This window comes from Cydia splendana, chromosome 25 (assembly GCF_910591565.1).
Source record: "Cydia splendana chromosome 25, ilCydSple1.2, whole genome shotgun sequence".
NCBI lineage: Eukaryota > Metazoa > Arthropoda > Insecta > Lepidoptera > Tortricidae > Cydia > Cydia splendana.
The window spans coordinates 9,384,551-9,400,540 of NC_085984.1; the positions used below are offsets into that span (position 1 = coordinate 9,384,551).

The 15,990-nt window shown below is 39.5% G+C and overlaps 1 protein-coding gene across 1 annotated transcript in view; it reads left to right on the top strand.

Moving 5' to 3' along the window:
• LOC134802855 (paired amphipathic helix protein Sin3b) overlaps positions 1-15,990 on the top strand; it is a 76,200-nt gene that overhangs the window by 12,810 nt on the left and 47,400 nt on the right. The window contains exons 3-5 of the mRNA XM_063775591.1: positions 13,192-13,255; positions 13,613-13,758; positions 15,335-15,591. Of these exons, the coding sequence (XP_063631661.1) occupies positions 13,192-13,255; positions 13,613-13,758; positions 15,335-15,591 (467 nt within the window). The remainder of the gene's footprint in view (positions 1-13,191; positions 13,256-13,612; positions 13,759-15,334; positions 15,592-15,990) is intronic.

Below are 15,990 nucleotides of genomic sequence, written 5' to 3' on the forward strand. Positions count from 1 at the left end.
CACACACATCATTCACAGACAGCTCTGACAGTGGCTAGTAATTTGCTACCAGAGATATCGCGGGCTAGTACTTATAGTTATGCAAATGTTTTCTTATTTCCTCGCAGTAGTCGTGAAAAGCACTATGTAATGCCTCGGCCGGAAACGCTAAAGATGGACTCATATTATTTGAGGGCCTCCACTGACGTGTCGGCCCTCAAACTCACTCGTCCATCTTTTAGCGGTTTTCCGTCCTCTCCTACAATACAATGTACTATTGTTCCTTTCTCACAGCTGCAATTGTCTGAGTGACGGATAAAGCCAAACGAACTTTTTCGCCATTTTGACTTATGTGTAGTCCAAGTACGTTTATAAATAACGCAGTCAGTTGCTATGATATTTGGAATTTCACATTATAAATACTAGGCAGGTACCAAATACTAAGTACAAAAACTCGAAAGTGAATTGATTGATTTGCGAACCTTACCTATCATTCTGACATGCCACGAAAATGCCCGCTGGAGTCCGACGTATGTTTATTACTGTAGAATTTAACCTCCTGATGAGCGGCGTCCTATACGTAGTACATAGGCCCCAATTAACTTTCAACTCTTTGTCAACTTGACAGAGTTAAATTTAAGCTGGCAAATTTTGAAACCCGGTCGTCAGGAGGTAATAACACACAGTATACAGGCTAGGCACATGATACAGTCTAAGGAAAGGACGAACAGTATAGTCACCTGCAATAATATGTTACTCTTCGAAGGCCGCAATAATAGGGGTCACGCTCTTGTGGCTCTACAAATAAGATTGTGTCAGATATTTTTGCAGCTTTCGTTGTGTAACATATTATTCCAGGTGACTGTACAAACTAAGCTTGAAATTTACAGCATCGTACTAATACAGGGGCTCCTATGCAGTCCTTGCATCCTTATTAGTAAAATATTCAAATTAACATCTGTCAAGTGTCAATTAACTCCATTTAAATATAAGTTGGTCCCCCATTTCCCGTTGCTTACCTGCGATAGGTATGACAGCTGCGTACAAGGGGTATATCATTAGTTAACATTGGAAGCGTCCAACTCTACCATAGGTTATGGCGTGCCGATAATGCTAAAACATTTATAAAATATACAAACATTTATACATTTTATAGAATACATAATATTGATAGTATAAAAGTGCGACTCTAGTTAATAATGTAAAACATGGAAGATATTTCGATTAGTTGAAATATACATTCAAAATATACACTCATATACATTTATTTTCTATCCTCGTAAGGCCCACGGTCCTACCTATAGTACTTCCTCAGAGTCGATGAAATTTAAATCATATTCAATTGGAACAGAGTCGCTTTTGCATTGTTTCGTTCAATTTTCAAACAACGCAAAATCAACTGTATTTCCTAGGCTATAGATTCAAATTTCAATGGCAAACTTTGGATTTTTAATTTGTATGAGTATGGCCTGGACTTAGGAGGCTATTTGGATTGGATTCGAGGTGTTCAGCTTACTTCAGAATTATTATTAACGCAGATTTAGTTCAAAGCAGTTATTGATTACAGCGTACATCCTAAAAAATAACCGTGTTCCCGAATTTGACAGCCGAACTAGAAGGCCGTTTTTGTGATAACTTGCATTTTAAAATTGCATGTTGCGGAAAGTTTCAAAAACTTCGCGAAAATTTCATAGGAAATTAAGGAAACGTCATTTCTGAAATGGAACATGTCGATGCCGCATACAAAAATGTAGGAAAGTCAGGTCGTTCAGTGACTGATCCATGCGGTTTTGTATTTGGTTGGTTAACCAATAAATGACTACCCGAATTTTTTTATTTGAATACCTAAAGATCCAGGCTATAGTTAGTCACTATTACCAAAGACATATGTAACTTCGTATAAGACGAATAAAGTCTAAGGAAAAAACGTGCCTCGGAATTCAAGTAAAAGTCATTCTCGAATAGATGGCGCACACACCTTTAGCCTATCCTCGGCTAGATGGCGTGACGACACCGTTTCATATTTAACAATTTTAACACATAGATATCAGTGAATGAACATGGATCAAAATGATATAAAAATGATAAAATCATTTATCCATATATATAATTTTTTTGATAACTCTATACGTTTTCATTTTGAGTTTTAGTCGTGTGTCGATAGATGGCAGTCAATTTACAGTGACTACAAAATTTACAATGACCCCTCTATACTATCTATTCTTTTTGCTATTACCCAGCTATTACCTTGTATAAGGGTTGCCATAAACACACAATAACCTCTATTACGACATCATAAGGTCTATTAAAGATCAATAGTGTTCCTAGTCCCACCGACCTTCCAGTGTTGGACGCGTACCAAAACACCTCCCGAACAGGTTTGCGCAATCTGGGTGCATTGACATTTCTATCGAACGCCGCTCACATATCGAAACATGTGCTTAAGACGCGCTTACACTGCCGAAGACGAATGGTATAGACTATAGAATTTCCTGTTTAAGGCGCGTTTACACTGTCGATAGCGTCCGTGGTGTAAACCTTTTTATATCGAACGCAATATCGAATCAGGTGCTTAAGGCGCGCTTACAGTGCCGAAGACGTATGGCATAGACTAGAACTTCCTGTTTAAGGCGCGTTTACACTGTCGATAGCGTCCGTGATGTAAACCTTTTTATATCGAAACAGGTGCTTAAGGCACGCTCACACTGACGAAGACGAGTGGTATACCATCCTGTTAAGGGCGTCCGTGCTGTAGATCTTTTTATATCGAAATTGGTGCATCTACACTCTCAAATGCGTCAATCGTGTAATCTAGGTGCATTTGAAACTAAAATAGGTGCTCAGTATTCGTATAAAACCATGATGTGATAGAAAAACACCTAAACACCATTAATAAATCTTCAAAAATAAATTTGTGTTTTTTTTTTAACAAGGAGTAGGTTTTCTATTGTTTTTGTTTTTATTTATTTTAACTAGCAGCCTCTTATAAATCTTAAAAATGTTGTCTCATTCTAACAAACAGAAATGGCAAAATGATAGATAGGGAAAAATGATTAAGTAATTTAAGTAGGTATATATGTGACGTTATCTATGAAAAGGGACCTTATTGTCGATGGCACTTACGCCATTATGAACGATACTCCGATATAAATTCAATGCCGCGCGACGCTGTGCGGCGTAAGCGCCATCGACAATAAGGTCCCTTTTCATAGATAATGCCCCATATGCTTAAATTACTTAACCATTTTTGTGTTGTGTAAGTGCAACAAAAGAGATGTTACATTTCACAGACATTTATGTTATGATACATTCTGCTGTTAAAATTTAGATTTGAATATTCTGCATTATTATACTCATCATAGTGATAATTTATTTATACACTTGGAATAAAATCCGGCAGTATTTTCATATGTATGACATTTGACAACTCCATTTTTTAAATCCATAATGAAGACTTAATCCGCATTTGAAGAATCAATTATGCCAATCAAACTACATGCAACAATCAATAGCATGCAAGAATCTAATTAACAATTTCATGATTTAAAAAACCGGCTAAGTGTGAGTCGGACTCGCGCACGAGGGTTCCATACCATTACGCAGAAAACGGCAAAAAATCGCGTTTGTTGTATGGGAGACCCACGTAAATATTCATTTTATTGTGTATTTGTTGTTAAAGCGGCAACAGAAATACATCACCTGTGAAAATTTCAACTGTCTAGCTATCACGTTTCATGAGTTACAGCCTGGTGACAGACAGACAGTGGAGTCTTAGTAATAGGGTCCCGTTTTTACCCTTTGGGTACGGAACCCAAAAAAAACAACTCATTAGAATTGCTAGTACAATGTTTGATAAAATGAATATTTACATACAACGCTTATTATATGTAACATGCAGAAATAGCTGCTGTTTTTTGTTTAATAACTGACACATCATGCTACAATCGGCTCAATTTTGTCGTACATATTTGTATGAGTCGTCTAACGCGACGTGTATGACCGTTTATTAATTTATATGGAGTTTTCCGGATAAAAATTCTTCGGGCTTCTCAAAAATGGTTAGCATGTAGGATTTAAATTGATGACTTCACACAAACAAAATTATGTAAAATTATATGTATGCAAATACAATACACAAGTTAATAACGATAATAGTTAGTGAAGGGATTGAGATAATAAAGAAATAATTATTGTATTTCCTGATGGCGCGTCTTAGAGATTTCTCCGCACGCTCAACGCCATCTAGCAGGCGTGCTAAGTTTTAAATCAATACCACAATGATAATATTCGTACAGTTGTAACGCTTTTATCTGTATTCAAATACAATAACACTCCAGTCATTAATGATGAGAGTAAGTATTATAGAAATGTTATATTTCTTGAAGGCGCGACTAAGAGATACAAGGTATTCCTTCTACGCGCTCTATATCGCAACGCCATCTATCGAGCTTGCTGAGAACGAATGGCATGTTCTACCATAAAGAATTATAGTAAGACAAGAGAGCTCACTCCATACATCAGTTTTGGTACCAAAAATTATTAGACTCAACAACATAAGACTTTCCGGTCGATGCTACATCAATTGTCACTTGACATTACTACTACGGGGCTATTCATAAATTACGTCATTTCAAATTAGGGGGGGGGGGGGTCTGGACATCGGAAAACGGTAGCATGAAGTAGTAGGAAATGGGGTCGTTTGAAGCATGATTTTTGGATGATTATAGGGGGGGGTCAAAACTCGCCAAAAATCGATGACGTAATTTATGGACAGCCCCTACAACTTAAAGTACTGATAATTCCGCTACTCGATGCTAGATGTCGACTATGAAAATACATACTAATATTTTTGGTACCAAAACTGATGTATGGAGTGAGCATTCTTGTCTTACTTTCTCTATGGTTCTACGCTAATCTCAGTGTAGTTGTAAAACTTTTGTATCTGTATTCATTAGCGATAAAACAGAGAGAGAGTAAATTATTATAGGAATAATTGCTGTATTTCTTGATAGCGCGATAGAGATGTCTAGAAGGAACAGCGTAACGCCATCTAGTGAGCTTACCAAGAATTAAATCAATAGTCCACGATGCTAATTTCAGAGTAGTTGTAAAACCTGTATCTGTATGCAAATACAATAACACACCAGTCATTAGCGATAGCGAGTAAACACCGGGTTATCAGATGTTATCGGCGCCTGTGGCGAGGTGTGTCAATAACATTTCGTTGGTGTTTGTTTTAAACTGCCCCAGAAAAGATAATGATGTATAAAATAAAATAAAGGTGTATTGGTAATTTAGTAAGGAGGTATAGTCTGGATCTTTAGGTATTTAAAAAAGAGTAAACAAACCCTCAAATGGCTTCTTAAGCCGTCGTATGCCGGAGCGCGGATCCGCGTACGAGGAAAATATTAGAAAAAACCGGGCAAGTGCGAGTCGGACTCGCGCACGAAGGGTTCCGTACCATAATGCAAAAAACGGCAAAAAAAAACGGTCACCCATCCAAGTACTGACCCCGCCCGACGTTGCTTAACTTCGGTCAAAAATCACGTTTGTTGTATGGGAGCCCCACTTAAATCTTTATTTTATTCTGTTTTTAGTGTTTGTTGTTATAGCGGCAACAGAAATACATCATTTGTGAAAATTTCAACTGTCTAGCTATCACGGTTCGTGAGATACAGCCTGGTGATAGACGGACGGATGGACGGACGGACGGACGGATAGCGGAGTCTTAGTAATAGGGTCCCGTTTTACCCTTTGGGTACGGAACCCTAAAAATAATCGCGGCACACGAGAGGTTAAGCCAGTTGAGGGTAGATGAATACATTACACGATTAAATAATGTAGGTTAAAGTCAGATCGTTCAGTGACAGATCCAGGTGGTTTTGTATTTGGTTGGTGTAAATGTTATAACTACCCGAAAATGTACAAATTATTGAAGTGACTTCTTTAGCGGCGCTGTGCACTTTTTGTGATGGCAAAAAAATGTTACACTCGTAACAGGTGTCATGTGACCGTAAGACTGTCGTTGAGTTTTCACTTCCACACCGGCACTCCCGGAATGCAACCCGTTGTTTTTTTTGTTAACTTTTATTTAAGTACCTAAAGATACAGAGTATAGTTTGCGACCCAGTGATGGACGGACATAGGATACTTCTTATCAATCATAATCACGCCCAGAGATCAGTCACGGACAGACGCTGGTTTTATTGATGTGTACAAATATGTGCTTCGTCTTTCAAAATAACAGTCACGGTGCCGGACATCTCTAGAATTCTGTAAATAATCCAACGCTATTATTTTCTAAAGGAAAACACTTTATTATGCAGTCGTAACCGTCATCGATGCACGATGCAGTCAACATGGCTGAATATTACAGTCTGTTGTCAAGCTATTAGTTATTCTCATCGATCGGCAATCACTGACATACATTGACGTATTATATCTAAGGACTGGCCTTATGGGCACTAAAAATGGTACTAGTTCAGCGGTGTCACTCACGAATTCGAGCCAATCGTGCAGCCTAACGCAATTAGTTGCGAGTAGGGATTGCAAACCGGATTGATTTTCAATCCGGCCGGATTTCGGCCTCAATCCGGCCGGATCCGGCCGGACCGGATCCGGTTAGGTATAGGGATATTAAAGTTAATAAAATTACATATTTTTCAAGTTTTATGCCTTATATGAGAAACAAAGGGTATTTTTACAAATGTATTCATAAAACAACAATTTGAAGTTAATAAGAAATAACTTTGTAACAATAAAATAAAACTAAGTATTAAAAAGTGTCACATAGTCAAACTCAATTTAAAAATAAAATTTGAAATCTAAGTCATTTATTAATTTTATTATATTTAATCATTCACATTCTGCTCAAATTTATACGTTTACAATAAAAATATAAATTTGATTAGATTCCAAAGCCTGTTAATGGGATAGTTATGGCATGGGAAATGGAACTCCTTGAAAGGACAAGTTTTCGTAACTGTTCTTTGATGGAATTATTTGTAACGCTGACATCCATTCTAGTACCAAAATATTTTAATTTTAACCAAAATTGTATGAAATGCGCTCCAATATTATCTTGCTTTCATTTTTTATCCGTGAAAATAGTTTTATAGCCTAAATCACAAATAAATAAGTAATTCATGAATAAATATTTGGGGACAATTTTATACAGATCGACCTACTCGTAGCCCCAAACCAAGCAAAGCTTGTATATGGGTACTAGCTAGCTCTAGGTAGTACTACTAGGCGACGATATATATACGTATAGTATATTGATAAATACATAGAAAAACACCCATAACTCAGGAACAAATATCTGTGTTCATCACACAAATAAATGCCCTTACCGGTATTCAAACCCAGGACCATCGGCTTCATAGGCAGGGTCACTGAATGGTCACTACTCACTAGGCCAGACCGGTCGTTACAAATGCCTTCCGTGGCATCTCCATCCTTTAATTTTTACTTCTAATTATTTACGTAATCGTCGTATCGTGCCGATTCGTGCCACCAACATGAAAGAAGAGGAAATCCTCTTCTGTTCTCAATCATCGTCATATGAAATATCTTCTTATTTTACTAAATTTGGATTTTTTTATTCGTTCTTTTTTCTGTTTAACTTCTTTCTTCTATCCATCGCCTTTATCTCACCTAAAACGCGCAGTGGGTGCTGCGTGCGGTCTTTTTTTCTATTTTCCCGGATCCGGTCCGGATCCGGTGATTTCAACCGGATCCGGTAGCTCCTAAAACGTGCCGGATCCGGCCGGATTACCGGATCCGCCGGACCGGATTGCAATCCCTAGTTGCGAGTGTTGCGACCAATCGCGCGCGTGATGCGAACCCATCAACCAATCGCGTCCGTGATGCGAACTCATCAGCCAATCGCATTGTAGCGGTGTCACACCGCTGTACTGGCCCCATTTATGCCCCATTCTTATTGCCCGTAAGGCCAGTCCTCAGATCCGTAAGGCCAGTCCTGAGATATATACGTCAATGCTGACATGTTACTAGAGTCCTAAGCTAACTGTCATTGCAAAAAGCTAAGTATCATTATAAACGTCACATACTTTACTGGCCTAGGTGTGTAATATGCTGCGAGCAACACCGGTTTCCGACACGTCGGAAGGGAGGAGCCCAAGCGATATCTTACCGTACAAATCATTCTGCCATTTTTTGCGGGGGGAAACGTGCACACAGTCCCACTTTTCACTCACTACATACAAAATCCAATCTGTAATGACGACACAAATACATAGAAAATGACACAGGTCAAAGACAAATCTTGCACACCTCGATCTCTTTTTGTGTAACCGCCATAGGTACAGTACAGTTGTACCTATGCTTCGGCAGAGGGGAATAAGTACGAATGCCGTCTCCCTTCCTGGTGGTGCTCGAAGGTAATATGCTATTGATTGTAGAAGACCCCACGATGCAGTAAAAACAGCTTGAATATTACAATCTGTTGTCAAGCTATTAGTTATTCTCATCGATCGGCCAATGGCAATAGCTCGCATGTCACCAGTTAATATGGACGTACATAGTACTATCATTAGCTAGTAACTACGAAATTATTATTGGTTATAAGTAAACTATCTTGTATAAAATCTGGTGAATAAGTTGGTGACATGAAATAGAGAACGCACATTTTACAAGTAAGGTTGCAAAATATACAGTGAGCCGATCTCTCGAACAAGTTTGAACAAGATCGGCTCACTTTATGTTTCGTCAACTTTAACTGCAAAAAAGATATTCTAAGAAAGATCCGTGCCTCGAGTTAGTAAATCGCCATGTTTTGTTCAGCTTTAACTACCGTACTTGAATAATTTTTAACTCTTAGGTTTGTTTGAACTTTGTTGAAACCAAATTTTTTTTAGCATTATAAAAAAGGTAAACAATCTTGACGTGTCTTTTTATTGAAAAACACGTTTGAAAAATAAGTCACGGCAAATATGTAACAATTATGAATCATATACGATTATTTGCTTTCATAAGTAATAGTCACTGAATCTAATAAAGCGTTTTTCAATTATAACACTCGTCAAGATCACGTAGTCTTTTACCAATGCTAAAAAAACGAACTATATCTTAGAAACATCGTCTATTCATTACGTTACGGGCGCCGGGCGCTCAATCCAAGTGACAAACAGTAATAGCATATAATTTCAAATATTACAACATTTACAAGTTATTACAACCGGCGCGTGTCTACGCAAAGAACTGAAGCATCTGGGGTGGTTAGGCCGTTAACAAATCTAATTTAGCGATCCTTTACTGCAGCCTGTGTACTGAATTTATCTAATACGCTATACATATACTTGTAACGCTATGTAAACACCCACGGGCAGCCATAACATAAAACACAGTATGTAATACATAAAAACAAGCGTCATCTGACGCATACGTCTCCCGGCTGATTACTCAAAGTTCTATATTTAAACCGGCGTACTATATTCATGAACCTTGGTTTTTTGCATGGGTTAATTTTAACTCGGCGCGTTCAGTTCGAAAATAGTGGGTGGTTAGCCTGCCATGCGGTTTTCTGTAAGAATTCTTTTGGCGAACGTAAAAACTAAATTTGACTAGTGAGTATTTTCTCTGAAATGCGTCATAACTTTGTTTTGGTCGAATTGTCACGAAGAGCTAATGTTTAACAATCAACTTATCTTAGCTCGATATTAAAATAAGCAGTTGTGTTATATAAAACAAGTCTTGGCTAAAAAAACTTGCCGGATCGCTACATAAATACGAATACATTGCCACAGAATAACTAATAGTACCTACTACCGTACAGAAAATTCACTCCTTCACAAAAGTCAGATTTAGGTATAAAACTAGCAAAAAGCAGAGCTTTGTAAGGGCTCGCGGAGGTTTTCTACCTTAACGTACCTACCGAACCGGTTGCTGTCCGGTACGCCTGTCTGTTACAGCTTTTACTTTGTCCTTTAAAAACGTGTCCAGACGACAAAATCAAATTGCCAATATCATCCACACGTAATATACAATTTCATAAGTGCTTATTACATCCTACACGGCCGCCCAGTACTTTTTGTAAGGAACCCAACTGACTTTCCTACATAATGTCGGGTCAGCGAGCCAATGTCCTTGAATTTATTTTTGCGTCCACTCCACACAATTGATCGAAAAACTATCCTGTCTGGACACCTACTGGCGGTAATCACGCTGCTCCGCACATAAACTAACACACACAGTTCCACTAGGTACAGCCAGGGTCCAGCATCAGCTCTATCTTGGGTACTGCTCTTCCAAGTTCTCATTAAGACGTATCAGATGACCAAAACAGCGTGTGCCTATGTTGCACCAAACCTGAGTTCTACTAGGTACAGCCAGGGTTTAGCATCAGCTCTATCTTGGGTACTAATCTCCTAAGTGCTCATCAAGACGAGTCGGATGGCCAAAACAGCGTGTGCCTATGTTGCAACAAACCTGAGTTCCACTAGGTACTGCCAGGGTTCAGCATGAGTTCTATCTTGGGTACTGTTCTCCCAAGTGCTCATCATGACGAGTCAGATATCAAAAATAGCGTGTGTCTATGTTGCATCAAACCTGATCGAGTTCCACTAGGTACAGCCAGGGTTCAGCATCAGCTCTATCTTGGGTACTACTTTCCTAAGTTCTCGTCAAGACGAGTTGCATGACCAAAACAGCGTGTGCCTATGTTGTATAAAACCCGAGCTCCATTAGGCACTGTCAGGGTTCAGCATCAGCTATCTTGGGTACTGAAAGTACTGATCTACCCAGTGATCATCATGACGAGTCGGATATCCAAAACAGCGTGTGTCTATGTATGTTGCATGAAACCCGAGCTCCACTAGGTACTGCCAGGGTTCGGCATTGGCTCTATCTTGGGTACTACTCTCCTAAGTGCTCATCAAGATGAGTCGGATGACCAAACCATAATGTGCCTTTGTTACACCAAACCTGAGTTCCACAAGGTACTGCCAGGGTACTGGGTCATTTTGGTGAACTGCACGCCGACGTTTCGATTGGCGTGCAGTTCCCATACTCGTACAAGTTGCAGTCGGGTTGTAGTCCGTCTGTAACGGCCCTAAGTCACTGAAGTTTGTATTAATTATGCTTATCTTTATTTATAATTTTAGCAGTTCCAAGCAATAATAACACTAAAGGCGCCATTCATTAATTACGTAAGACAATTTTTGCCAGCTTTTGACCCCCTCCCTCCCCTATGTAAGAAATAATAAGAATAATCTGACCCCGTCCCCCTCCCACCAATATAATTTAATTTCAAAAAAATATTTTTATGAATGTTTATTTGTACCTGTACAAAGGTACTTGAGCTCGTTTAAGCTAACTCTGCACCGTGTTCGATAGCATAGAGTGTGGAAGTATTATTTTAAACGTCATCATTACATAGAAATTAAAAAAAATATCGCATCTTTGTGATCTTACTTAAGAACTATGAAAACCCCCTCCCACCCCCTTGTAAGAAAAAATAAGATATGTTCGACCCCCCTCCACCCCAAAATCGTCTTACGTAATAAATTAATGGCGCCAAAACTGTATCTCGAACTGAAAATACCCGATTTAAGTTTGTTAACACAACATGACTGATCATCACATCGTCAGCGTCACAAAACATACGAGTAAATTGACCTCCGCAGTAAATATACAGCAAGATATTGATTGTTCTAGTAGGTATTCACAAAAACTTAATTGCTAAAATGGGAATCAAACCAAGTGAAGCGAGGTGGGTTGAATCCAGAATTGTACCCACTTTGGTATTCATCGTTGTTAATGGTGTAAGCGCCATCGACATTATTGAACTTGAAAACTCCACATAGGTATCGTATTGTCTGAATACCCACAACACAAGCCTTCTTACTTAGTCAATTTGTATAAGAATGTCCAATATTTATTTATTTATTTATTACTAACGCCATCTGTTAGAGAAGAAATAATTAACATTAGCACGAATGTTAATTCATCATTTTGCCAACAGATGGCGCTAGTAGTAATACAAAGTGTTATTACTTTATTTTATTTTTTTAGGTTTATAAAATGATATTTTTATGTTTGATAACACATCTAGACATGAATTTAAATTACTATGTTAAATTTCAAACCTAACAGTGCAGTAGTTTTTCCGTAAAGTGTACCACAAGAATGCATAGTTCGTCGATTAGTGATAGGGCTCGCTTCGCTCGCCCTAATTATACCTATACTCGCCGCTTAACAAAATTTAAAACTTATAACCGCGCACGAACGGTGAATCTTCTTTGCGCGAGCGCCACGTGACACGACTATCGTGCGGTCGAGCGGCGCCCACTGCCATACACCTGCCGGCCCGGGCGGCGCGCCGGCCAAATGTACCTAAACTGCGTAGTGACACCCCCCTGACATTGCCACATAAGCGTAGAAAAAACACTGAAAAAGGTCAAAAATAGTCAACATTCGAGGATATTTTTAACCTCCAATATTATACATACATGTTTACAATTAATGTCTCCATATTATTTAATTAAGGATCTTTAAATACGAGGATGAATAATGTGTGGACAAAAAATATTTTTTTATCGCTCTTCTTCCTCGCGTTATCCCGGTATTTTGCCATGGCTCATGGGAGCCTGGCGTCCGCTTGACAACTAATCCCATGATTTGACGTAAGCACTAGCTTTTACGAAAGCGACTGCCATCTGACCCAGAGGGGAAACGATGCCTTATTGGGATTAGTCCGGTTTCCCCACGATGTTTTCCTTCACCGAAAAGCGACTGGCAAATATCAAATGATATTGTATGTACGAAATTCCGAAAAACTCATTGGTACGAGCCGGAGTTTGAACCCGCGACCTCCGGATTGAAAGTCGCGCGCTCTTACCGCTAGGCCACCAGTTTCTATATCATACTATTAATACTGAAAGTTACCTTTGATCTAGCTAGGTAATAAAAACTAGTTATAGGTATAATTACGGCTATCACGATGAGTGAAGTAATGGGGTTTTTATACGCATAACAAGCTATTTGCTTCTAACTGTAAAAACTGTATCATATTGCTTTTTAATGTAGAATATGGCTAACCCGTGCGTAGCCGGGGCGGGTCGCTAATTAAAAAAAAAGTATGAAATTGCCTACATCTGCCAAAAAAATGTGAAGGCATTAACTTTAAGATTGTGGTTATGAATGTGGAGTATTTTATGCATTAAATAACAACATATTTTCCTTTTGTTCTAGATGCAGCAAGCTGGCGCAAGCAATATGCACACTCTGGCCCAATCGGCCCAACCACAAATACTGGGTAAGTGTTATTTAAATAATAAGTTTACAAAATCTACAATGATCCTAGTAGTTACTAAGGCCTCAGAATCATGTACACCATTATCCACCATTTCTAACGTTTTAGGTACGAAATATTTATTTTATTTAGTCCTTTTATGAAAATTCTTTGTGGAAGCTCGTTCTGTGTGGACCCACAAAATGGCGCATTGTATACCTGGATCTAGACGCATCTGTACATCGAGCTGTATAATTCAGTGGTCCCCAAAGTTGACTGGGCTCCGACCCATCTAACATATACTGCCAAATTCGAGATCCACCTCTAGGCCGTCTTAAAAAGGATGCAGAACTCGTAGAGTTAACCACAGCCTGTCCCCAGGTCCCGCCGCCATGCTATCCGTGGGCGGGTACGCCCGCGGCGCGCGGCCCGCCGGCCCGGCGCCGCCCGTCATCAACTACATGAAGGCTGGCGTGCAGTACCCCAAGCAGCCGCCCCAGCCTCAGCAGCCACCTTTGCGGCACAAGGTTAGTACACGATGCTGTGCAGTGGTTGCAAAACTTGGATGTTGCCTTATAAATAAAAATACTGTGTATACAAGTTTTGCCTATGTGACCATATCGCCATACGATTAAATAAATAGTACACAGTCCATCATCATCATCATCAGAGTTCGGACAATTTATTGCAAAAATAAATATGGTATGGAACATCATACAATTTTTTTAACAATTATGAACTGCAGTTTTTGAGTATAATCTGGAAATTTTATAAAGATACTGTGTACATAATATGAGTTTTAATAAATCTTGTCCTATTTTGAGATAAATGATTTTTTATGGTTTTGCGATGATTTGTCCGATCCCGGATCATCATCCTCCTTGCGTTGTCCCGGCATTTTGTCACTGCTCATGGGCCTGGGGTCCGCTTGGCAACTAATCCCGAGAATTGGCGTAGGCCCTAGTTATTACGGAAGCGACTGCCATCTGACCTTCCAACCCAGAGGTTAGACCTGTTTCCTCAAGTCGTTTTCCTTCACCGAAAAGCGACTGGTAAACATAAGTTCAGAAAACCTTATTGGTACGAGCCGGGGTTTGAACCCGCGACCTCCGGATTGCAAGTCGCACGCTCTTACCGCTAGGCCACCAGCTTTTCTAGGTTCTTAAAGTTTTTCTAGGTGTATTTATGATCACAATATTTGAATCGCTTGTTGGACTTTTTCATGTCTAACTAAAACTGAAAGAAAATTAAATTTATGAGATAAGTAGATTCATTTTGGATACAGAGACAATGATGAAACACATGCGATGTGCAAAACCAGATTCTCTGTGGTGATACACGCATGCTGCCTTCCTACTGAAGTCTCTCAAATAATGTATTACCATAATTAACATTGTAATATAAATAATTCCGAATATTCTAGTATAGTTGAGGCTTTATTTCTAAAATTTTGTGACGAATTGTTTAGTTTGAAATATCTGTTTATTTGTGACACTACATTCAAAATACAGCAGAGTAGAATATCCTAAAAAAATTCCTGTTAAGCACCCTAGCCGCTTTTATATATCTGATGGTAAATACCTTATTGTATTTCCTCACATGTTTGAGAAAAGCACTATGTACCTATACTTCGGCGGAAACAGACGTTTTCTGACTCGGACCTTTTGATCTTTTTTTTTGGGTCTTTGGATCTAGGTACCTCGTCAGAAAATGCCTTTCCTTTCATCCCTTGGCACCGATATACTATTCTGAGAATAGACCTACAAAAATCACTAAAAGCGCCACTTGCACCATCCCACTAACCCAGGGTTAACCGGTTAAACCGTTAATCTAGTGTGAAATTGTACTGGCAACCATGGTAAATCCAGGTTTAACCTGTTAACCCCGGGTTCGTAGGATGGTGTCACTGCAGCAAGTGGGTCTAAGCCTTCAGCTCAAGCACTCTAAGGGCCACTTGCACCATTCACTAACCCAGGGTTAACTCGTTAAACTTGGAGTTGCCACGGTTACCGGTACAATTTGACACGGGGTTAACAGTTTGACCGGTTAACCCCGGGTTAGTGGGATGACGCAAGTGGCGCTAAGTTGTCGTTCCCCCCACAGCTGGTCCCTGCGCCTGGCGGGCAGCAGCTGCCGCTGGCGCCGGCGGGGGTGGGCGTGGGTGCGGGGGTGGGAGCAGGACGGCAGTCCCCGCCGGGCGCGCTGCCCGCGGGCGCTCCGCCGCCGCCGGGCGCGCAGTTCCAGCGCCTCAAGGTCGAGGACGCTCTCTCCTACCTCGACCTGGTCAAATACAAGTTCAACACGCAGCCCCAGGTCTACAACGACTTCCTGGACATCATGAAGGAGTTTAAGAGTCAGACGTGAGTACATTTTGTAAATTACAATATGATGAAGTATGATTTCAACGGTGTCTCGAGAAGTATATATGTAATTATTTTAACTAAAATATAATGTGTTCGTTTCTATAGATAAAAAGACAATGATGAAACACATGCGATGTGCAAAAACAGATTCACTGTGGTGATACACGCATGCTGCCTTCCTACTGAAGTCTTTATTAAAAATATCTAAGTCTTACATAGAAAACAACAAAATGTCAATTTGTCATACTTATAACTTAGCCCCATTTATAGATGACGTAGTTTCTCTACACAGAGATATACTAATATGAAATACCGTTTGAACCTGTGACAGACATACATTTCCAAAAGATTTCTGATTATTTCCATAAATTGAAACAGTAATAAAATCCTATTCAT